Here is a 25,000-nt window from a genome sequence, read left to right on the forward strand (position 1 = left end):
GAATGTTATCCATTACATTAACAACTCCTTCTATTCCTTCCAGACACCTTTGGAACACTTGGAGCTGATGAAACCCAAAACAGAAGCCTTGTAAAAGGTATGGGTTGTGTTAAAGGGTTAGTTCACCCAAAAATGAAAATTCTGTCAGTATTTACTCACCCTCATGTTGTTCCAGACCTCTATGTGTTTACTTGTTCTGCTGAACACAAAGGAAGATATTTGGGAGAATGTTTTAATCAAACAGATCTCAATCCCCATTGACCATATAGGAAAAAAATACATACTATGGTAGTCAATGGGGATTGAGATCTGTTGAAATCTGCCACAAAATCTTTGATTGACCATTAAAATCTTCCATACATTTTAGTTCTCTTTTGTTGTCTTTTTTTTTTTTTTTTTTTTGGCCACTGGAACCTTCCTAGGAGCATGAATCACTGGCATGACCTCAGACTTTGTCTGAATATAATGGACTCCAGGAACAACCCAGTCCTGTAAACAAATCCTCAAATTCACTCAGAATACCTGTTGAGGTATCCTTTTATTTTATACATACTTTTTATTACACCCAACGTGTTGCACAATTCTCCAATCTCTACCCAGAATTGCACAAGTATTTTGCTTTATGCTCTAAAATTCAAGAGTGTAAACAGAGCCCCTCTAACGGAGAGCCTTGGCACTTCCTATTAGCCCTCTTGTGTATCATCCCTATGGTATCATCTTGGTTGCAGTTCCATTAGAATTCCACTGGAGGTGATCGCAGGCGAGTGCAGAATGAATGGGAGTCTAAGGGGCTAAACGGCTAAACGTGTCTCTTTCACCTGCTTGTCGTTAAATCAACATATATTTTATTGTTGATTCCGCAAGTTCAATATAGATTATTGGCCAAAAGTCGAATGAACGAGTACTTATGTCCTTTTGATTTCTTACAGGTTAGGCCATTGTTGGCCGGAACACGCTAGCATTCTGCTATTGTGTGACGTCATCACAGTTTTGAACGGATTTTTAGAACAGATAAGTGAACTTAAAAATGCAATTTTCAGCTGAGTGTATTGTCTTAGCCCTCCCCTTTGAATGCAACTTTAAACTTACTTGACAAAAAAATTACATCCTGATAAAAGTGGATTTCTGGGGGTGAAACCCCATTGACTCCCATTCATTCTGCACTTCTGCAGATAAGGTAAAAAACGCTGTCTGCTGAGCAGTAATTTTATAATTAATGCTGTCACATAAAACAATTCAGCTTCACAGATAAAATTAGATGAATTGCTCATTACAACATTGAAATAAAAATGTAAAGCCTGTACAAATTCTAGAAATTGTTAAATAATGGAAATAATTTAATAGGCCTATTATAACAAACAGTAGGCTACACATTTCATTTATCAATTATAACTTATGTCGTTTTGGTTGCTTGGCTGTTTCTTATAAAGGTCCAAAAATTCTTCAAGTTTTTCGTCAGGTGATGTTCTTTTTTAATATGAGCTGCACCCCAATTCAGAGACCGCATCCTTCGAAGGACGCTGATTTAAAAGGACAAAGAATATTCAAAATGTTTCAATCCAATCTGACTTCTGACCTGTAATGCTGCCTGAATCATAATCATACACTGTCCGTTCGTTGGCTAGAGGAGAACTGGCCCCCTGATTGAGCCTGGTTTCTCCCAAGTTGTTTTCTCCATTCTGTCACCTGATGAAGGTTTGGTTCCTTTCCACCACCTCTGTCCCCTTTTGATTTTGGCTTGCTTAGTAGGGGACACTTAATATTCAACAATATATTATTGAACTGCCTGCATTGACAACATTACATGAGAACTGAACAGAGAACTGAACCCGAGGGCTCCAGCAGGCCAGCAGGCCTTGATATGGCTTCAGGGACGAGAGAAAAGACTATGTCACAAAGAACCAAGGTCATTTTTAGGAGTTTGTAACCAGGACTCCAACCAACAATGACTTCAATCACCCACTTTTCTGACTTCCTCACTTCTCCTGGGTGCTCGGAGTGGTCTCAACAGGCCCCAGGGCTCCAGGCCTTGACCAAATGTGGTCAGGGAGAAAGATAACTTTCAAACAAATTCTACTTGCCACTGCTGGAACCCTTAATGATTTCAATTTTCACAACTTCAAGAATTGTTCCCACTACAAATTCAAGTATTCAATTCAAATGTGAATATTAAATGCTGTTGGTTCTTCTCGGTTGATTTTCTCCATCGTTACATCATTCCACCTCTCACTCCTTTTCCTTACACATGTACAGTATTTATGTATGTTTGTTTAGTTTATTCCTGTTTATGATTTAGTTAATAAAATGTATGAACTTTATCTGGTTCTGGTTAACTGCTTGCAAATCTCGATAAGTCGATCCCCGAACGCCGTTCATACAGTTCAGAAGTTCGCTGAACTTCATACAGTTCAGCTCACTCAGCACGACGTTCGTGGTTTGACTCATCGAGACTGTTTTCCAAGATGGCTCCTGTCTGTATACACGAAGTGAACTGTCTTTATAAAGCATCTTCTTATTAAACGGTCTGTACACGTACAAAGTTCTCAATGCTTCGTTTTGCATGTATGGAGCCTCATTATGTGTTAGTGTGGGGCTATTTTGAGCCTTGTTAGTGGTATAAACTAGCGATTTCTTTTTACTTAGTCAATGCCCCCATTACTAGCATTATACGCTAAACAGTTTTTAGAGATAAAACTCTTTACATTCGATTATCATGAAAACAAATCTCAGAGAACAGTTGACTAGGTACTGATGTTTTATTGGACCAAATTTATTTTGCGCCGGAGTTCTACTTTAAGAGCTTGCTCAAGTACTGGGGAGCTAAACCATTTAGTGCTTTGTAAGTAATTAGCAAAATTTATACAATGTTTATAGGCAGCCAATGCAGGGCTGACAGAACTGGGCCAATACGCCTTATTCACAGCAGCGCCATCTTTGATTTTTAATGAGAATGAAAGCGAGGCTGTGAGGGATAGACTTGCATCTCTTCAATGGGCTGTACTGTTATTTAATGTGTTTTCAGATTGTTCTGCTCATGAAACACTGGAAAAATATCTTTCCAAGAAATTACAGTTGACAAAAAACTCCCGACAATGTAAGTTGTGGAAAATTGTAAGTAATCTAGGAGCTTTATTCAGCTTTTTACAGCGGATGCCATTGGAAACACGGTAAGACTATCCCTCACAGCCTCACTTTCATACCTGTCATGGCGCTGCTCTGAATAAGGTCTATATTATCATACTTCCTGGTTCTGGTAAGAACTCAAGCTGTTGTGTTTTGAAATAGCTGTTGTTTGTTTATTAAGCGTGCAGGGCAACCACCCAGTAGAGCATTACAATAATCTAGCCTTGATGTCACGAACACATGAACAAATTTTTCCGCATTTGTCAATGAGAGCATATAGCGTAAATTAGAAATTTTTAAGATGGAAAAATGCGGTTTTACAGATACTAGACACGTGACTTTCAAATGAAAGAAAAAAAAAGAAAACAAATTAAAAAAAAAACATAATCTACAATATCTTTGTCACAGTCCTGCGTCTTCACCATCCTGTCTGCATCTCCTGCACTACACTTCCCATGATCCTCTCGTCTGCACACCTGAACTCACTCCCTCATCAGCCTCCCGTTCAGCGTTCTGTTTCACCTGTTTGCACCTCATTAGGCCTGATTCCTCTGTGTATTTAATTCCCTCTGTTTCATTCTGTCTTTGTCGGTCAATGTGAATGTTACTCTGTGTTCTGCCTGCCTGTCTTCGGATTATTTGTATTAAACTTTTGTATATGAGCTCTTTGGAATCCGCCTGTTCTTCTGCCTGCACCCACCCCGTGACAATCTTATTTAAGGATGCTACCAATTTTTCATTTATTTAAAGTATACATCCACCTTTGAAATCAAATCTAAAATGCAGTAATATGAAGTCAAATAAAATACTACACATTTTCTACTAATGAAATGTCTATTTAAATAATTTTAAACCTTGTACGATATGATACACATTGCTCTTTAATGATAGTTGAAGTAAGTATTCGATACGTTTTTTTTTCTGAATGATCACACTTTTGGACTAAAAGCCAGAGGGATGTATAATAAAACACAGAAAAACGCCTGCAGTTGCGGGACAATATAACATTTCCTGTTTCAGGACTGCAAAATAATTACAACTTTGTACAGTTGCGAAATCTTCAAGAAAACAGATCGGCGGAGGTGGGTTATCTGGTTGCCTTTGCGCTCACTGTTGATGTAACGTCAGGGCCAGCAATAAAGTCGAGAGTGAATCCAAACGCAAGTACTTTAATTAAATGAATAAGTAATCCAGGGAAAAATTAGGCTACATCACAAGGAACTTAGGACAGGAACAAAGAACATCTACAGCAAACAACGACCGACAAACAACAACTGGAGAACAGAGGTATAAACACAAACAAGCTAAACAAGGTAACAAGGGAGAGATACATTATTTGAAGAGATATATAATAGTGAAGCTTTATTAGATATTTGGAAAATACTGGATTAATTGACAGGATTTGAAAGGGTTTTTTTATTTTAATTGTTTGTTTTTTTTAGCCAGAGGAGCTGAACTATAGTATAAATGTTTAATATAGTGGGTAAGGATGGGAAATGGGTTCTTGAAGTCTCTGGATCAAGTTCACTTCACAGTAGGTGGCGGTAATGCACGAAATCGATGCAAATAAAAAAAAGAAGAATAAGAAGGTAACAAGGGGGCGTGGCTAATCAGAAACACCTGAGACTAATCAACAAAATGGGGAACAGCTGAACATGAAAAGAGAGGGGAACACATGACAGACAAGAACAAGATACAAAACCCATAATTTACTCACCCTCAAGCCATCCTAGGTGTATCTGACTTCCTGCTTTTAGCTAAACATAATCATTAAAAAACACCCTGGCTCTTACAATGGGAGTGAATGGTACAATAGAATTTGAAGCCAAAAAGCACATCCATCCATCATAAAAGTAATGGTAACACTTTATAATAACTAGTCTACATGCTCATAATCATTAGTTAAGTATGAGTAAACTGTTAATTCATCATTCATAAAGCATTAATAGATATTAATAAGCAGTTTATAAATACAGCTATAAATGCTTTCTTCTTGATTTAAAAGCATATCTATAATTTGTTTAATAATTGTATTTGCATCCTTTATTAATGATCAATTTATCATTTCTAAATGAAGAATTGCATTTTCTATGAACCAGTTATTTAAGAGTTGTGAGTGGTTCATAAGATTACTTAGAATGTGTAAGTAAATGATTAATAAACTATTTAAATGTACATTCACACATCTTATTATTCAGACATATAGTGATGGTTACTTAGTATGTTAATAAATGCTTTATTAACATGCTTTATTAATGCTGTAATTCAGGGTTAATTTGGGGTTATGAAGCATTTAGTAGTGGTCTGTTAACTATGTTTGTGAGCTCATCTAAAGTGAGGAGTATTCATGCCTTGTAAACCATTTATAAAGGAGATTTAAAGGCTGTTAAATATTTGTTCTGTATCACTGTGTGTTGTGTTTGTTACATTTACTGTTTAGAAGATTGACGCGTCTTTAAATCGCCTTTATAAATGCTTTACAAAGCCCTTACTTTAGATGAGCTCACAAAAATAGTTAACTGACCACTACTGAATGCTTTATAACTACCTGTATTTACTACATTTACTTATATTTACATCTAAGTGATCTTATGAATGACTGACAACTCTTAAACAACTGGTTTTTAAATAATGCTATACTTCATTAAATGATAAATTGATCATTAACAAAGTATGAAAATACAATTATTAAACACATTATCAATATGCTTACAAATCAAGAAAAAAACATTTATAGCTATATTTATAAACTGCTTATTAATGTTTTATAAATGATGAATTAACTGTTTACTCATGCTTAACTAATGATTAATAGCGTGTAGCAGTTATTATAAAGTGTTACCAAAAGTAATACATATGGCTCCAGGGAGTTTATAGGTTTTTGTCCATACATCCATATTTATAAACTATAATCACTGGCTTCCGGTTGCGGCCATACGCGAGTCTAGTTCCAGCGGAAGAGTGAACTCTGACCCGACACATGACATTGACAAACATGGAAGCACAGAGGATAGAGCAATACAAAACCCTGTCACAAAAGTAAAATGAGACTTAACAGACTAAAATGAGAGATTTTAAAGAGAAATGTTGGAGGATTTCGATGTAAGAGAAGAGGAGTGTGAGTATGTTGCCCAGCCCTAGTTGTTTAAACGTCTACTCTCACCTAAGCCTACGCTACTATTACACATTCACAGAAACTAATGCTCATTTAATGAGTTATATTTAATAATGAGTACCACTGTGCATGTAAATTATGCGGAAACATCCAATCAAAAACATACAGTAGGCTAATTTAAATGCCATATGTGTATACTTTTTGCACTGGATCTGCATTAGCAGACCCTGTGTCTGTCTTTAAGGGATCTGGTTTCTCTAAATTCAGTGAGAAAGGCACACATGACTCTGGCTGGGGCCCCTCAGCTGACAAGTATCAGATTCAACCTCTTTCTTCGGCAGGAATAATCAGAGGATCAAGGAGAGAGGGTGTTCGATGGAAGCAAGACGAACGAGAGAGAGAGAGAAAGTACAAGCGTGACTTTGATGGGAGGTAATAAGGGTTCTTAAATTGAGTGAACGCATCAGACATTTTTCCATTGCGTCGCTTACTCATTTGGTGTCAGACTCTAACCCCCAGCCACACAAATCTCTGCTTAAATAAAAAACCACCTCAAGATATAAGTGGTATAGTCCACAACTTCGGAGCACCTGTTGCCTGGGGAGGATTCTTTTTATGTGACATGGGAATGAGTTGGTGGGGAGGGGCTTATAGGCAGAGTTTGTGACCCCTTAGGCATGTGTTCCAAAATAGTAAGAGATCTATGAGCTAAGAAAAGCTGAACAATAGAGACTAGGTCAGCCCAGTTAACCATTCTTGGCCAATATTGTTGAGTTTTAAACCATCAAGGTGCATCTGGACTCTCTTGACCCATATAATCATGTGGTGGAAACTGACCTAAAGAAGTGAAATCTTTAAAATTCTCAAATTAATACATGAATTACCCATTAGCAAGTTTATGCATGATTAAGTAAGTTTATGCATGATTAAACTTGACAGGAATTACTCTCAGTTCTGCACAAAATGTCGTGACCTACATCTCTCTCTCTCTCAAATGTCATGTGGGACATGCTAATAGCCTACACCATGCTCTTTTTTTCCAATGACACATAAGGTCAATACAATTTGTACAGTGACAAACCAACCTTGTAGGACTGAAGCTAATGGAAACAGCCTAGTCAGTGTAGCTACTCTTCACATAGATCTAAACCCCTCCCCTCTGGCCCAAACTTCTAAAAACATAGGGGTGGAGAGTGTGTGAGCATGTATTCTGTGCCCTCTTCTTCAAACCTCACAGAGGAAATTATAGAGAACTGGAGAAACATACAAGCCTTGATCCAAATTTTGGACTTTTCTTTTTGTATAGTTCTTGTCTCTCTGTGTGTGTGTGTCTTTTAAAGGACAAATTCAATTTACAGATCAGTTCTTTGGAATAATACTGCTTGGAGAGGACTGTGAGACAGGACCAAAACTTTGAGTCTCGCACACTCAGAGTCATGCCGGCTGGGTTTCAACAGTTGGGAGGGGAGGTAATGACAATTATGATTATGCATAGAAGATAATGTGAGCTACCTTACAGTGTGATAATGATGATAGTTTAGTTTGGATCTTTAAATCCAGTTTAAAGAGTTTAGTTATTTAATTTTTATTTGATTGAAATACCTCAAATAATACATTATGAGAATGTGCCCATGTACTGATTTAATATTACACTCACACGCAGACATAAAGCCTTCCATTGGTTTTGACAAGATTGTCCGTGGATATTGTGATCCAGTGAGATTGTGAGATAGCAATAAAGTCAACATTGCAGTTAGATGTAGTAAATGGTCACATGTCTCAAGGTCAAATCTTTGTTTTAAAATGACTCAGAGATACTCAGTTGAAGCATTTCTGTCTCACAGTGAACCTTAAATTATAAAGTATAGCTACTTTAATATTTGAATACTTCTGTATCTTTGTGATTGTTGATGTCATGCTTCGTGATATGCTGACAGTAATCACAACACTCTAATGCCACTATTGCCAACCTATTATGCCAGCATCTCCGATTTTAATGTTTTGTTAAAGAAGGACTCTCCTAAACTGAAAAAAAAATGCTTCTGTCCAAGTGTTCAGACATACTGCCTCTTGACATTTCCGTGTATCATTACAAAACACAACATAGTCAAACCTCAACACAGATTGGTCATGCCAGGGAGCAAATGCACAAAACAAGTCAGTGCAAAAATGTTAATAGATTTTAATGTTAATATGTCATTTTTTGACATAATTGTGTCATATACCATGAAAATGAATATTTGAGCAACAATTTTTTTTAATTTAATTAATATTGAATATAATTTATTTACATTTGTATATGGTATGATGAGTTGAGAATGCAACTAAATTAAAGTAATTAAAGTTCCTATTCAGTCAGTCCCGTTCGACATTACGTCGGACTGACGTCATTTCGTGCCTGGAAGCCCAATCACCTCCAAGTGGTAAACAAACAAGCCAATGAGATTTGCAAGTCAAATGGGTATAAATAGGACCGGCATTACTCACTTAATTAATATTTTGCTTCGGAGCCAACCGGTTGTGAAACAACGATCACTCATTCCATTCACCTGACAGCTCACATTCTCGAGAGAATGGAAACTCTAGACGGTCCAGCTGATTTGGAGCTAATTCGGAGATGCAAAGGTAAACCTGTTTGCCTCCCAATAGTCCGCCCACTGCCATTTGTTCTATTCCCTGAATGACGGGAACTGAAGGCCTGAATGAAAGCACTGAGGCACTGGCACACAGCTGGCTCCGGGGCCAACGCAAATATGTGTTGACCCCAGTGAGACTTCTTGGACAGACACTGTGCATGGTCAGGGTGGACGAGGAGCAGGTCTTGTTAGTTGCCCGTACTGGCCAAACCAGAATTGATGCTCCTCGCGACATCCCCTCCCTCCATGTGTGGTCTCTGGACAAGACGTGGAGGACTTAAGTGTCCTATCACCAGCGGTAGTTGACACTATCACTTCAGCTAAAACCTCCTCTATGAGGCGTGCTTATGCTTTAAAGTTGAGTTTGTTCGGCTCTGTGCTTTCCTTCCTTTAAGATGGTTTGGAGTGGGGGCTGTCCCCCTACACCTTGAAGCTGTTGCCATTGCAGCACATCATGATCTCCTACTTGCTCTTCAGGTGAGTTCCCCACTCGGCAAAACCTAAATCAGGTTCCTCCAGCATTTTTCGGCAGTCAGATGCAGCACAGGTGTCTTACGGCAGGCCCAGTACTGTGCATGGCCGGCCTGTCAGCCCTTGTACTGGGCTAGATGCACATATGATGTAATTCCCTGTTCAATAATCCCATATGTGGATTGTCCATGATACGGTTTTCTCCTCTGCTCTGCCCTGTCCCTAGATAGGTAGGACCTACTTCAGAGATCTTCCATATGAAGTACTGCCCCACAGGTCAGTCCATATGTGAAACGTTACCTTCCTTCAGGCAGGGTATGGTCCCTGTCGCATTCCCCATCTTTGGGACTGGACACGCTTCCCCAGCGTTGTCATGGCTGAGAATTGTTGGGAATTGAGTTCCGAAGCACTCTTCCCTGGGGTAGGAACAGCAGCTTTGACTGTCCCCAGAGTAAGACCCTGTCTCTTTCATCCCCATTGGTATGGAGGACTTCCCTTGGGCTTACCTGGGGCGCTGGCTTGGTTACGGCATTTGTGAGAGCAGTTGCCAATAGGGCACATAGCAGCTTCCCAGCATCTGCATCTCCAACACTTGTAACACAGTTCAGTGCCTATAGCGCTTTCCATAGGGACCCCATGTTGTCAGGCTGACTTAACATCGAACATGACTGACTGAATGGGGTTGTAGGTTACTGATGGAAGGAGGGTACAGAGAAGGTAACACAGTCTCATCTCAAAAAGTCATATAACTGACGTCTTGGGACGTCTTTTGACCATACGTCAATATCCGCCTTTTTAGGGCCCCCTTAAACGTCGGTAGATGGCGATCCCGGGCCGTCATACAACTGACGCTTTACCTTTAACGTCAGTTAGGTGACGGGTTAGGTTTAGGGTTAGGTTTAGGTCTGGGGTAGAGTTAGGATCCCATAACCTCATCTACCGACGTTTAAGGGGGCCCTAAAAAGGCGAATATTGACGTATGGTCAAAAGACGTCCCAAAACGTCAGTTATATGACGTCTTGGGATGAGACCGGGTTGGAGAAGGAGGGTACAGAGATGTTAGGTCCCCCAGAAATTGTTCTTGGTATGATTTAAGGAATCTATTAAGACCAGGTTCATTCAAATACAAATACAAAAGAAAACAAAAACAACACAAAAAAACCCTAAAAGCTTTTAGCATTTTTTTAATTTCATTATAAATTTGAACTGTCTCAACTTTTTGAGTACCTTCAGGGCATGTTTCCATTGACACAAACAGAGTTACGAAATGATAATGCCTTTATAAAATACAGTATTTTACACATCAAAATTCAAAATGGCCAACGCCCAACATGGCCAAAATAAGATTGGTATACCATTTGACTTGGTATGTAGTTCCAAATCTAATGAGACCTAAAGAGTATCCAATACTTTGAGATTTTGGGGCAAACCGATCAGAAGCTAAAAATAGTGAATGATGAAAATCATATCTCCGGACCAGTAGGTGGCGGTGTGCTGAAACGCTGCAGGTTGCCTCAGCTCATGCTTGAGATGACATGTACCTGGATTTGCCTCATGCTAAAGCATTCCATTTTGATGTGCTCTTGGCTGAATTGGTTTGTGTGAACAGTTTGGTTTTAAAAAAGCTCTTGATAACTTTTTGCCAGCACCATCTGCAGATGATCTGAGCCAACCTATGGTTCAAATGTTATTAGCATAAACAATGGTAACACATTTGGAAAATTGTTGACACTATAGGTAAATGACTCCAAAGTTGCTGTGCTTAAAGGTCCCGTTCTTCATGCTTTTTTTAAGCTTTGATTGTGTTTACAGTGTGCAATATAACATGTGTTCATGTTTCGCGTGTAAAAAACACAGTATTTTTCACACAATTTACCTATCTGTATACCGTTGTTTTCATTGTCCAAAAAATGGCCCGATGACTTCCTTGTTCTATGAAGTCCCTCCTTCAGAAAAATGTTACGGGTTTTGATTGTGCCAGCGGTTCCTGTGTTGTGATTGGACAGCAGCTTATCGCACGTTGCCCGGAAAGGTCACGCCTCTTACCATAAATTGGAGATGCATGCTTAAGTGCTTCTTCTCCGTGGGAGCGCAACAAGACCACTCTCCCCTTTTTGTGTGTATTCCTCTGGGAGGAGTTCAGTCAAAAAACTGTTCTAGTTATGTCATTAAAAAAGGAAGTAGAGGGATGTAGTCCAAACAGGCCGTTCGCTGTATGCTTTGAAAGGGGACTTCTGTTAAATAAAATATTTCGCTAGGCATTGAACTTTGAGCTTTATAATTTTACAGATATCATTTATATTCTAACAGCAACATTACACACTAACTAAAGTTTGAAAAAATGGAATCGCGAAGAATGGGACCTTTTAAGGTGCAAAATGCAAGTCTCTGAGTTTTTGCAGAACTACGCCCCCTCTGGTGACAAGCGAAACTGCAACCAGAGGTGTGCACGCTCATGGATCACACACACACACACACACTTGCACAAGCTGTTCATAACAAAAGGAGCATCAGCCAGACACATCTTTTGTTGCAGTCATAATGAGGTAAAAAGGTTATAAATCAAGTCATTTAAAATATATGAAAGGAAAGGCATTTGAGTAAATTAAACACTTAGGTGTGTGTTTGAGGGGGAAACAGGGGTGGTAGAAAACTTGAGTTTTTGTTTCCATCTATCTCCATGTTGAACTGTTTCATGGAAACACGTCCATGAACAATATAAGTTATTACTTTGTATAGGATCCCGTTTGAGCCCTAGAGCAGACAGGAGATCTCTCCATTTGTTGAAAGCCCCCCCGATGTTGACTCTCGTCTTATTCTGACGCCTGGCACAAGAAGTTTTATTTTCTTTGACTTACGTGGAGTTTGCGTTGGGGTTTTGGAATGAACAAGCCGGTCTCTTTGAACCCATCTTTTTCTTTTTCTCGAAAGTTGACTAATGTTGTGCCGCTCGAGTTGTCTTCTCTGATATGGAGAATAGCGGCGAATACACAAACCTGCCAGACATAGCTAGGCGAGCTTGAACGCGCATGACATCATGCCCAGTCTCAAATTCGAGCCCAAATCCCTCTTATTTATTTTTACTGTACAGGATTATAGAAGCAATCGCAGTGAGAAGAGAAGAGCTCATTCAGCCCATCAGGCAATTGTTTAAGCATGTATGGGTTAGAAAAACGGCTATTTTTAACATAAAATGTTGCATAATGCACCTTTAAAGTTCAGACTGTCCTCTATCTATGTGCCAAATTTCATGCCATAGACTAAAGAGCAGAAGAAGAAAAAATTAACAGCGACTATAGGTACCTACACACATTCAGTGATTGGCCACTAATAATGCATGTTAATGCGAATAAGTCTTTTACACTCCTGTACACTTATGTCAGCAGATATAAACAAGAGAGGAGTCAGCCAGACTTCTGTCAGTCAGTGAAAAGACAGGTGTGTGACCCATTCTGCTAATGTCAGATGAACCACAAAGACATGGGAACAGACTGAACCATTTTACCTAAAACATGTGACTGACAGAACAGATCATATCAGTATAGGGCTTAATTTTAAAGCACTAATCCTTAATTAAATATGAAGGTATTTGTGCAATCAGATATCTGGTTTTCCACCTCTCCAATGTTGAACATATTGCTGTGAAGACATTCTATGACACAATGGTTTCATTATGTACAGGTTGAGGCAATCATACCATGTCCTTGATAGCCATCCAGGCAATAAGTTATCAATTTATATCTCTCATGTAGTTATCTGTAATCTTTTTTAAATATGAATTTAGATTTTATCCCAATATATAAATATAGTATTGCGATATTTAACAATATAGAAAACAAATGTTAAAATTTAGAGTGAAGATCGCAGTAATGCTGTAATAATGTGCTGCTGAGATTCCATGAAAATATTCCTGCTTCAACAGACTTGTTATGATACTGTGATTATAAACATTGTGTGTTTTGGTTTCCTGCAGAGAATAACTGGAACCCTCGCACTGTCAGTGTTCACCGCTGTCCTGGGCTCCTTTCAGTTTGGCTATAACATTGGAGTCATCAATGCTCCACAGAAGGTAATATTGCATCCTTTTGAAAATCAGTTACTCATACATAGTTTATACATATTATCTCAATACGGTGATATATTATCACCGTATTGTTAAAACTTCAAATTGAAACAGCAGGATAATAATGATGGCCAAATAATTACATTCATAAAGAGTGGCTATACAGTCCACAGCTAGTAATATATTACATATTACAATATTCAGCAATTGTCATTTCAAGTGCATCTCACAAAATACAATACATAAATGATTTGATTTAGCTTTAAAATAAAATATAAAGTTTCTTTAATAAGAACACAAATAATATTTGTTACCATGACAACTAAAGAGTGGCGGGAGAAACTGAACAAAGGAGTATGTCACTGAGAAAAACAAACTGAAACTGCAACTAAAACTGCAGTTTACTGAAACAAACCATACAGTACAACATATACTTGAGTACTAGAACATGACTTGAATTAAACAAACTTGACTTGACTAAACAAACAAAGCAATATATATACAGTATATTATGTGTATATAATAAGCACACACATACGTACACACACATACATATATACACATATACCTGTATATATACCTACATATATATATATATATATATATATACACACACCTAATAATCAATATGATAAAGGAACTACATGACTGGGCTGTTAGGGAAAAAAGCGACCATATGATCCCAATGAGGAAAATAAATGAGGAATATACAGTAAATCATAAATTAATTGTTTTGAAAACCTAAAAATGCTGAAAGTTTTCTGGTAGGTTAAGGGGTAGGGTCAGAGGGATAAAAATCATTATTTCTACGGGAAGTTCACTAGTGTGTGCATGTTGAATTTCTCCCTCTGATAAATTAATCCAATAAAGTGCATGTGGTAGCCTAATAAATGGCAGAATAAAATTTAATTTACATGGTACTCATTAAGTTTATTCAGTGAAAATTGGTTATTTTTGCATTTTAAATATCTTGCAGCAGCTGAAATTATTAATTTAACCAAATTTCTGTGTAATTCAGTAAACAATAAATTACAATGAACTTACCCCATAATATAAGATCTCAAACTCATGATGTAATAATGTACACATATAGGACTAACACAGTTGCATATGGCAAGTATTTTGACTGAAATTCTGTGCATTCTTTATGACTCGTTTAGTATGTTGTTCTAACAATCCAACACACAAATCGCTTCACTCACGTGATTGGACAGAAAGTGAGGCTTTGTTTGTCATTGACCACGTGACCCTGTGAAACCAATACACACCTCAATAAGTGACTTCACTGGAGATTGTGCTGCATGCTCTATATACATTCCTTGAAGCTTCAGTGTCATACCTAACATTATAGGGCCTGTACCATGATGGTAGTTGAACAAACTCATGGTTACAGGGTTAGTTTCGAGTTGACAAAATACCAAACCAATCCAATCAGGCTTTGTTGGTACCATAATGTTGATCATCAACTTTCTTTTTCAAGGCTAGCAGTATGCTTAGTATGAAAGAAATGTACATATTTTGGCATTGTTTTTTTTAGTAGGGTTAAGAGTATACATTTTATATAAATAATAATATAAAAATCAAATAATTATAATAAATAACCATTTCTAAAGATCTGTTACTGTATACTGACCTTTATTTTGGCAAAAGAAACTAGGAGAGTGATTTTATCGCAGTTTGCTCACAGCTGATTGGTCCAGTTTCAGTATGGGCATGCAGGTTAGCTGTGGAGTGCAATGAACACTGCCAAAAGCTGAGCCGCTTTCATGGTGCCTGAAACCTAAACTAAACTGAAACACATCTGTTTATACCTAAACTGGCTTTATGGTATAGCCCCCAGATCAAATGATGGGAACAGGGAATCACATGACACAATAACAGGAAACATGACTATGAGAAACTTCACAATAAAAAGCATGAAAAGAACAACATAATTTGAGGGGTGGTTGAAATCACATTCCCTCGGTTGAAATTGTTAGTATGATCCATTTTGTGCTTCGTCACACATTTTTGTGTTGATTTTGCTGTGTGTTTTGCACTGTTGTCCTGATGGAAGATCCAACCACCCATTATAAGATTTCTAGCAGAGGCCTTCAGGTTTTTTTGTTTTTTTTTGTCTGTTGTTATTTGATGGAATCCACAATGCCATGTATCTGAATAAGATGTCCAGGGTCTCCTGCAGAAAAAGGTCTTTATTTAGTTTCATCTGACCACAGAACCCTGTGCCGTTTGAACTTCCGGTCATCTCTGACAACTGAATTTGCAGGAGTTTGTTTTTGGATGAGCAAGGAGGATTTCTCTTGAAACCCTTCCAAACGACATGTGGGGATGTAGGGGCTGTTTATTTATTTTTTGGTAGGCTTCTGACCCCAAGACTCAACTAATCTCTGCAATTCTCCATCTGTGATCCTGGCCAGTCAAACTCTCATCCTCACTGTTCATTAAGACATTAGACACACGTCCTCTTCCTAGCAGATTCGTAACACCCCCAAACTCACTTTAATTATTTTACTTCAATGAAAGGTTCGATTTTTTTGTCATTTTTTAAAATGAAAGATCAAAAGTATCCAATGCAGATTTATCTTTTACAGCCATTTTTGATCATATTTACCATGTGTGCCATTAATTCTGACCACATGTGTCATCAGAGTGAAAAGTGATGCCAATACAAAACATAAAATACTTTAACATGAAAATGTTATGGTTTTGGAGTACTAATCTCTCATTGGAGTACTAATGTCATCATGTCATTCTCCTCTTATCTTCTCTCTTTCCATCATCCCTCTTACTTCAGATCATTGAGCAGGACTATAACTCAACATGGACGGAAAGGTACTCAGAACCAATCCCTCCACAAACACTAACATCTCTGTGGTCACTCTCTGTGGCCATCTTCTCCATTGGGGGCATGGTGTCCTCCTTCTCTGTGGGAATCATCTCAGAGTTTTTTGGCAGGTAAGTCAGCTCTATATTCGTATTATCCATATATCCTCTATATATATATGGCAAATATATCATAACTCAATATAACAAATAATGTTTAGACTAAAGAATAAAATCAATCTACAAACACACATGTCTGAATAAATTCAAATAAATAGTTGTAGTAGTAGTAGTATTTTTACCAAGGACAATTTTGAGAATGATTTGAGAATTTGAGTGTTGAATTATCCTGTTTACATAGCAGCTTACAATGGCGTCTCATATACTGTCTTGTGTAACGAGATCTATCAACTGTAATAAGTAATTAAATCACATTTCAAACAACAAAAGTCGAGGCGCAAGTTCATGAGTCACATGCGGACCACAAAACTCACAGAGACCGCTCTTGTGGAAGACAGTGACTGGATCTATAGAGAATATAATGTCAAGTCAAGTCATTCTCATTTATATAGACAATTTAGATAGTTTCAAAGCAGCTTTAAAGAGATGAAGTTAATATAATTGAATGTAACAGAGATTGGTTTGGTTTATAGCAGTTCCTGAATAATTTTATTTTCCAGCTAAATTTAGCTTTAAACGATTCACTTTCGTTGAAATGATCATTTGTTATTCAATTACTTGTCTTGCCTGTAAGTTTTGATACAGAATTTTATTTTATTCTATTTTTATTTTATTCTATAACTTCGGGGTTGGTACGTGAATCCTAATTTCCACGACGCTTCTACTGTAGAGTAGTATAGGGATTCTTCATAGGGAGAGACTAGTTGGCACTGCATTGTCATCGGTGCAGGTGTAGGTCCTTTGTCAGATTTGGAAACGGCCTGGATCCGGCAGGCTGCGGGAAAACCTCAGGATAAACAAAGACACTAAAATTAGCCTAGATGCCATTCTTCTTATGATGTGCATCAGGATTTAAGGGAAGTGTTCCCAGTTCCGGCTGACCTAACCTCTTTAACCTCCGGCTGCATGCCTATAGAAGTCGATAATGTATTGTCAGCAGAACGAGTGTGATACAAATATGTGGACAAAAATTGTGGGATTTCTGTTCTGTTTTAGGAAATAACTTAGACATGTCAAAATCTAAATGTCTCAGATGTATTACATAAAAATATTATTTTTATGTTCCTTGTTTATTATACTAGGAGGAAAGCAATGCTTATCAATAATGTCCTTGCATTTATTGGTGGAGGCCTGATGGGGATGTCCAAGATCAGCCGGTCATTTGAAATGATGATTTTAGGACGCTTTGCCATTGGGACATACTGTGGTAAGTTTTACTCTTTTTCTTACACATTGCTAAGAGGGATCTAAGATATATGAACTAAAATTATTTTTTAGATTTAAGGTATTAATAATAAAATTAATGAATTCTATTATATTTAAATACATTTAAAGTTATCTCAGAGCCCCCCTGGAGGATCACTGAGGCCCCCTAGTTGGCTGCGGTCCACCCCCTTTTTAACTGTTGCTCCAGGGGGTTAAAAAAGGCTTTCTGAAGCAAAGCAATGCTTTTTTGTAAGACAAATATCCACATTTGTAACTTTATAAACTATGATCACAGGCTTCCGGTAACAGTCTAGTTCCGGCGGAAGAGTGACCTCTAACCCCCTAAGCAAACGTACACACTTTTCCTTGTGTCAGAGAGTTGGAGTACTGCAGGTATATTTGGAAATCTAAGCAATTCTTGGCGCTCACCATTCTTAAGTAAAGGATTTGGACGTTTTTTGACTGGTGCTCTTTTATATGTTATTACCTTGGTGGTGTTTAAAAGGTGGAGATCTGAAACCATTCAGCTCTGCACAATTTCAAAAACATGTGCTATTTACAGATTCTGCATCTGAAAGAGAGGAGTACCCGCGTTTTCTGGCCGTTCGTTCTCTGAATCACAAGTACACACATTTGAGAAATGACTGCAATATCAAATATCAAATTTTTCTTTATAAGGATTGGCATCGGGATTGGTGCCAATGTATGTAGGTGAGATTGCCCCTACCAGTCTAAGAGGAGCTCTGGGCACCCTGCACCAGCTGGCCATCGTCACAGGCATTCTTATTGCTCAGGTACAGTAAACTTAAGTAAACTCAATCATTCTGATTTTTCCTCTTTATATTAGTTTTCAATTTTCTTTGGAGCTCATAACTACTGTGACTGGTCTCCAGTCCTTTATTATTTCATTTTCAATATTTTTGTTTGTGACTCATTTCTCATTATCAATGTCATGATCTTCACTCCAGATCTTAGGGCTGGAGTCTCTGTTGGGCAATGAGCAGCTGTGGCCAGTTTTGCTGGGTGTTACAGTTCTACCTACAGTCCTGCAGATGACGCTGTTGCCTTTCTGTCCGGAGAGCCCGCGCTTCCTCTATATCATCCGCTGCCAAGAGCACCATGCAAAAAGCGGTGAGGAGTCATGAGTCATTTCTACAGTTTGGTGCATAAATGTCCCCATAAAACAATAATGCATATATTACATAAAATGTTAAAGCAACACCGAGGAACTTTTCCTCTGCAGTCGCCCTACAGGTTGGAAGCGGAATGGGCTATATGCACGCATAGGTTCCGGCCGCATTTGACGCAAGGATGCTCGTCGTCCATTTCCGGTTGTGGAGATTTAAGCGGAGGAGAACCTTTTTTTTTTTTTATTGAACTTTTACTTATTACATCAAACAATAAAGAAATCCAACAAAGAAAGAGCGTATGACAATCTCAAAATGTAGGCTACAATACAAATACTAATGTATTACAAACCAAGATTCACACCTCCCGCACATCATCCAAAAAGACATCCTCTGCACTGATGACAAGGGAGAACAAATAGACTTAAGGAGCTCAAAACACTAAAATAAATAAATAATAATAAAAAAAAAAAAAGAAAATGGAGGGACTCAACTCATTTGAAGTGTCACTAAACGGTTACAATTTCTTAGCCTGGGCATTCTCAACCTTAATGAGTTTTGAAACAGAAGCGGAGGAGAACCGAGGAAAACGGGATTATGGCAGAGTCTTCAAAATTTACTGTCCTCCCGTCTTTGAAACGAAACGTACATACGTTTAGATGTAATTTTATATATAGTTATGTGGTAACACTTTACAATAAGGTTCATTAGTTAACATTAGTTAATGTATTTACTAACATGCACTAACCATGAGCATATCCATGGAAATACCGCCGTGCATAGAGCCCATTGTCGATTACCGCTGTCGTAAATAATTTAGCCTACTGTCGCACGCGTACGCTCACTGTTTATCCATGTTTATCAAGGGGGTAATCCATCAGCCGGCAGTTAAAGCCTCACAGGAGCTGCCATTGTAGCAGAACTTCACCTGCTGTCAACATTCCATTGACTCCCATTCATTTTGGCATCATTTTGACTGCAAATAACTTTACATCTGAGGCGTCCAAAGACTCCATTTGTCCATTATTTATTTCTAAAGAAACTAGACATGTATAAAAATCTCCATTACCTTGTATCTTACGTTATGGCCCCGTGGAAGCAGATTTTGTAAAAATAGGCTAACGATTGCGTCATAACGAATCGACTTTCCGTTGCACAGTAGAGAAATTATTACTATATGGACAGGAGGAGAAGCTCACAGGCAATCGGGGGACGTGGAGGCATAAAGTCCGATAAAGTCAAGGGAGAGTCATAAAGAGAGTCATAAAGTTGATCCTGCTGCTAGCTCATGGACAGCCAACACTATCTCACGCCCAATTCGTACGAATTCGACGAATGATTAAAAAGTGTCTAATTCGTACTAATTCGTACGACCTCACTTGTACGAATTTGTACGATTTGTCTAAACCCACGTGATGGTTAGGTTTAGGGGCGGGGTAAGGGGTAGGTCATTCGTACGAATTCATACGAATTGGCCAATTCGTAAAATATGTACGATTTAGCAAAATCGTACTAATTCGCACGAGAGAGGTCGTATGAATTGTTACGAATTAGCCACTTTCTAATCATTCGTCGAATTCGTACGACTTGGTCGTGAGATCGGGTTGGGACAGCTTATACTCACTCTCTCCGTCTCTTTGAGATTCGAAAGGGAATTAAGACATACAGGTTGCTCATGTGACAGGCTCAGTTTGAGCCTGCGCAGTATGCCTGGCTATCAACTTTTAATGGGCTTAAATTTTCTCAGTCGAAATCAAATGTTTCCATTCTTTTGCTTTTTATCCAGCACTGGCTTTGGAATCAACAATGGCCACAGACAATTTGAGAAAGTGGTGGGTCAAGTCAATGGGTCAAGTGATGTATGCCGTAAAGCAGTCAAATTTCGTAGTTCTTTTTGTGCTCCGGTTACTACCCGAAATCCGAAGTTACATAGTGCAAGTAAAAGCGATACAGACCATGTCAGCCTATTGCAGACATGTCATTTAACCTATTGTAAGTCGATGTATCATCACAAGGGTCTTGGAAATATATTACGAAGGTTGAAAAACTACATAGTGTTACTTTAATCAACTTTCATATATGGTTTTTCCTGCATAAATGTACCCCAATTAATATGAATACCGAACACTTCATGCTGAGAAGGTGCACAGGAGCAGTGTCATACAAACCATTTGAGATGTCTGAACATGTATTTTTTAGAAAAAAAATCCAAAGCAGTTCTTCCTGTCCAAACAGTTAAAAGCCCTAATTTACATCATGGCTCACACTAGAAACATTAAAAAAGGACTAAAAATTGCACCCTGGTGCCCCTGACACTCTGAAGGCTGAATGGCCGAATGCATCAGTATGCAGTGTTTTAGTCTTTTTTAATGTTTCTAGTAAGCCACGATTTCACAGTTACATACAATCAGGGAGTAAAGTTTAATGCGTATTTGGCGTGCTGTCCGGGGGGAGGCCTCCAAGCTCAAAATTCGGCCTGAACACAGAGTACACCCCATCCCCCCCCCCTGCTGAGTGCTCTCCACCCGTGTTAATGATCTGAAAGTGCTCTTCGTTTGTTAATAAAACATGTAAATTAAGGCTTTTCAGCTATTTTGGATTGATTTTTTTTCCCTAAAAAATATGTTTGAAAACCCAACCAAAGATCTTCTTCTGGGAACATTTGTTTAACCTATATGTCATATCACAAATATTTGTAATTAGTATGTAGGCCTAGTTTTAATATAATTTAATTTATTTATATTTTAAATGGTAAATTAAATACACTCTAACCAATGAGCACTTCAGCTTATTTCCTCTCTTCTTCAGCTTTGCGGCGTCTGACTGGCCGTCTGGAGGTCAGTGATGACTTGGCTGAGATGAAGGAGGAAAAGAGGAGGATGGACATGGAGAGGAAAGTGTCCATTCCTGAGCTCTTTCGCTCTCCTTTGTACCGGCAGCCCATTATCATCTCTATCATGCTGCAGCTCTCTCAACAGCTATCAGGAGTTAATGCTGTGAGTGCTGCAGTTGTCAAGCCACCTTATATAGCAATTTTTACAATGCAAAATTTTTCAAAGCAGCTTTACAGTAATAACAGGAAAATAATGCAACAATGTTTGTTTCTGCTGTATAGCAGATCAAGAAGAAAATAGTGTCATAGTCCAGCTTAAGTAAGTTCAGTGATGGTCCATTTTTGTCGTTATTAATTTAGTTCATATATATATATATATATATATATAGCCACTCTGGAGAAAACAGTGATGCCATCGTCCAGCTCAGTTCAGTTCTCATATAATGGTGTCAATGCTGGCAGATCAATAATATTGTTGTATATTATACTATTATTAATATTAATATTAAGTGTCCCCAAAGGTCGACAGTGACAAGGAACCAAAACTGCATCAGGTGACAGAATGGAGAAAAAAAAATTGTGCTCATTTATCTAAAAAAAAAAGAAAGATGAACTGAGATTAGTTTAAAGTTTTAAAAAAAGGTATTCTACATGGTTTGAGTTTTGCTCATTACCTGAATTACTTTTCTAAAATTACTTGATGTAAATGACGATCCGTAATATGGTGGCGCAAAAAAAATGACATGTTGAGCTAAACAATTAATGTTTAAATGTAATCATTTCTCTCCATTAAAGGGAAAAGAAGACTTAATACATTTTCATTTATGGCAGTAATGATGTTTTTCTTAAGAAAGATGTTTTTTTAGAACAGTAAACCGAAACAAATTTGAATTTGCGTGTGAAATGTTTTTGAACCAATTCTCACAATTGTTTTTGCATTCCACTGCTTAGATCTTCTATTATTCTACTGACATCTTCAAGAAAGCTGGGGTGGAGAGTCCGGTTTATGCCACCATAGGTGCTGGAGTTGTCAATTGTGCTTTCACTATAGTCTCAGTATGTTATACTTCTTTTTTTAAATAATTTATATGTAGTATTTAATTTTAAAAAATCAAACAATATGAACCACGTTATTAGCATAAACCAAGCCAAACTACAAATACATGTTTATCTAGTGATGCTGATTACTGACATCTCTCACTGTCTATTGCTCACTTGTTCAATCTACAGGTCTTCCTGATCGAGCGAATGGGTCGCCGAACACTCCACATGCTTGGACTTGCTGGAATGTGTATCTGTGCCATCATCATGACAATTGCCCTCTCATTACTGGTCAGCCCAAAATACTTATCAGGAAAAGCATGGCAAAATACATGGCAAATATATATATATTTTTAAACTAGATTTCCCTTTTAACTATTTGCATAAAAATAGCTAAATAGTAGCTAGTCTTAATTTAGAGAAAATCAATTGACAAATCAGAAGGCTGGTTGTAAAATGCTCAAATACATTTGTTTAGCATTTTTTCTTGTCAGTGAATCCTATTAAAATTATCATCACTTTTTAATGCCGGGTCCAACTTGAATCTTTAAAATGAGGAAAATGACAGAGTATAAACTGTTGTTTTGTAACATATAGACAGATAAGGAGCAACAAACAACACTCTGCTTTAGCAAAGGTGATGGATCATTAACTATTTTTTCTTTGTTCATTGACAGGAGACTGTGCCATCAATGAGCTACATTAGCATGATAGCCATTTTTGGTTTTGTGGCCTTCTTTGAGATAGGGCCTGGTCCTATTCCTTGGTTCTTTGTGGCTGAACTCTTCTCACAAGGTCCCAGACCAGCAGCCATGGCAGTAGCTGGCTGCTCCAACTGGACTGCCAACTTCATCATTGGCATGGGCTTCCAGTATGTTGCTGTAAGTGCAGAGGAAGCATTGTTTTATTCTGGATTTCAATATTCCAATATATCAAATGTGTCTTAAATCTATCAAACTCATTCTCTCCTTACCACAGAACCTATGTGGCCCATATGTTTTCCTGATCTTCGCTTTGCTCCTTCTTTTCTTTCTGGTCTTCACATTCTTCCGAGTTCCTGAGACACGAGGCAAGACCTTTGACCAAATCTCAGCCACCTTCCATGGTCATCCACAAAACATGATGGACATGGACCTAGACATGGATCAAGGGAAACACAGTACAGAGCTAGACTACCTAGGATCTGATGGGACAGAGAACTGAAGCCTGAAAACTAGAGGGATTACGGATGGGGGCCAGAATCACCACAATTTACCATTCTTTGTGGCTTGCATACCAAAAAGACATTACTCAGAAGAGACTATGTGGTCTTTGGAAATTAAGTATTATAAAGAAGGATGTTGGACTTTGGGAGAAAGTGCAATGTTGTTTGAAAAGGAGCAAGACTTGAGATTTGGAACTCTGCACTTTAACTGCACAAAGGTTTCCATACACCACAAAGTCAGCTATGCTTTTGCATACAACTAGTAGATTGTTGACTGTTCTTCTCATTTTAGTGTTACATTAGGATAATGGACCCTTTTCACATTTCTGGGATTTTGAAATGCAGAACTCTTCATAGTTGGGTAAACTTGTATATCGGTGAATGAGCGACAACAGCAAATATAATTTTGTATATCTACTTTAATATCAAAGGCAAAAACATCTGTGATGATAGCGTTTTCATAACTTTTCAAAAGAGAGAAAAATTTACAGAGATTGATTACACCAGTCAGAAGAGAACAAGATGTAAAAATAGCTACCACTCCCTCACAACAGCTTTGATTAATTTGTCATTTACTGCTAACCAACATAATGTAACAGGAAGTACGTGTATCAATAAAATAAACTTTACGAGATTTACGACGTTGATAACTGCAGAAATGCATCATTCACAACTCAGTTGTGAAAAGGGTCCAGGAAACATTTTAATAATGATTAGTAACAAACTGTCAAATGCTAAAGTTTTTGCACAAAGCAAACATTTTACCTTTAGATATTTAATGCTTTCATCATACACTATCCTCAACACACATCAGAGAAACTAGTTATGTCTAACCTTCAATATTTTAATGACAGAATCAAACATCAAGACATGCACATTGTAATTTCAGACATGGATAATTTAATAGGAAGTATATAGAAAACTGTTTGTGCTTAATATATATATATAGAGAACACTTCTTACTCACTATATTAGATTTTTAAAAAATGAGTTTCACTGAGAAATTAAATGTACGATGTGTGCCGTTTGATGAGTGAAAAAAGCCGACCTATATTCCTTATGTTGACTTATATTGTCACGACATGCCACATTCTGAGGTGTAACTTTAACTTATTTATATGATGGAATAAAACGTGTTTTTGTTCTCACAAACCAACTGTGCATTTCCAAGCACAGGA

The 25,000-nt window shown here is 37.8% G+C and overlaps 1 protein-coding gene across 1 annotated transcript; it reads left to right on the top strand.

Annotated features, from left to right (window-relative positions):
• Positions 1-7,437: 7,437 nt before the first annotated feature.
• LOC120477875 (solute carrier family 2, facilitated glucose transporter member 4) lies at positions 7,438-24,974 on the top strand. The gene is made up of 11 exons (XM_039669804.2): positions 7,438-7,707; positions 13,319-13,414; positions 16,203-16,363; positions 17,494-17,618; positions 18,296-18,411; positions 18,586-18,748; positions 21,553-21,740; positions 22,529-22,633; positions 22,808-22,909; positions 23,296-23,499; positions 23,597-24,974. The coding sequence occupies exons 1-11, from the start codon at positions 7,675-7,677 to the stop codon at positions 23,819-23,821; spliced, it is 1,518 nt and encodes a 505-aa protein (XP_039525738.2). The 5' UTR covers positions 7,438-7,674; the 3' UTR covers positions 23,822-24,974.
• The last annotated feature ends 26 nt before the right edge of the window (positions 24,975-25,000 follow it).

The sequence above is a fragment of the Pimephales promelas genome, chromosome 1 (genome assembly GCF_988280905.1).
Source record: "Pimephales promelas chromosome 1, fPimPro1.hap1.1, whole genome shotgun sequence".
Classification (NCBI taxonomy): domain Eukaryota; kingdom Metazoa; phylum Chordata; class Actinopteri; order Cypriniformes; family Leuciscidae; genus Pimephales; species Pimephales promelas.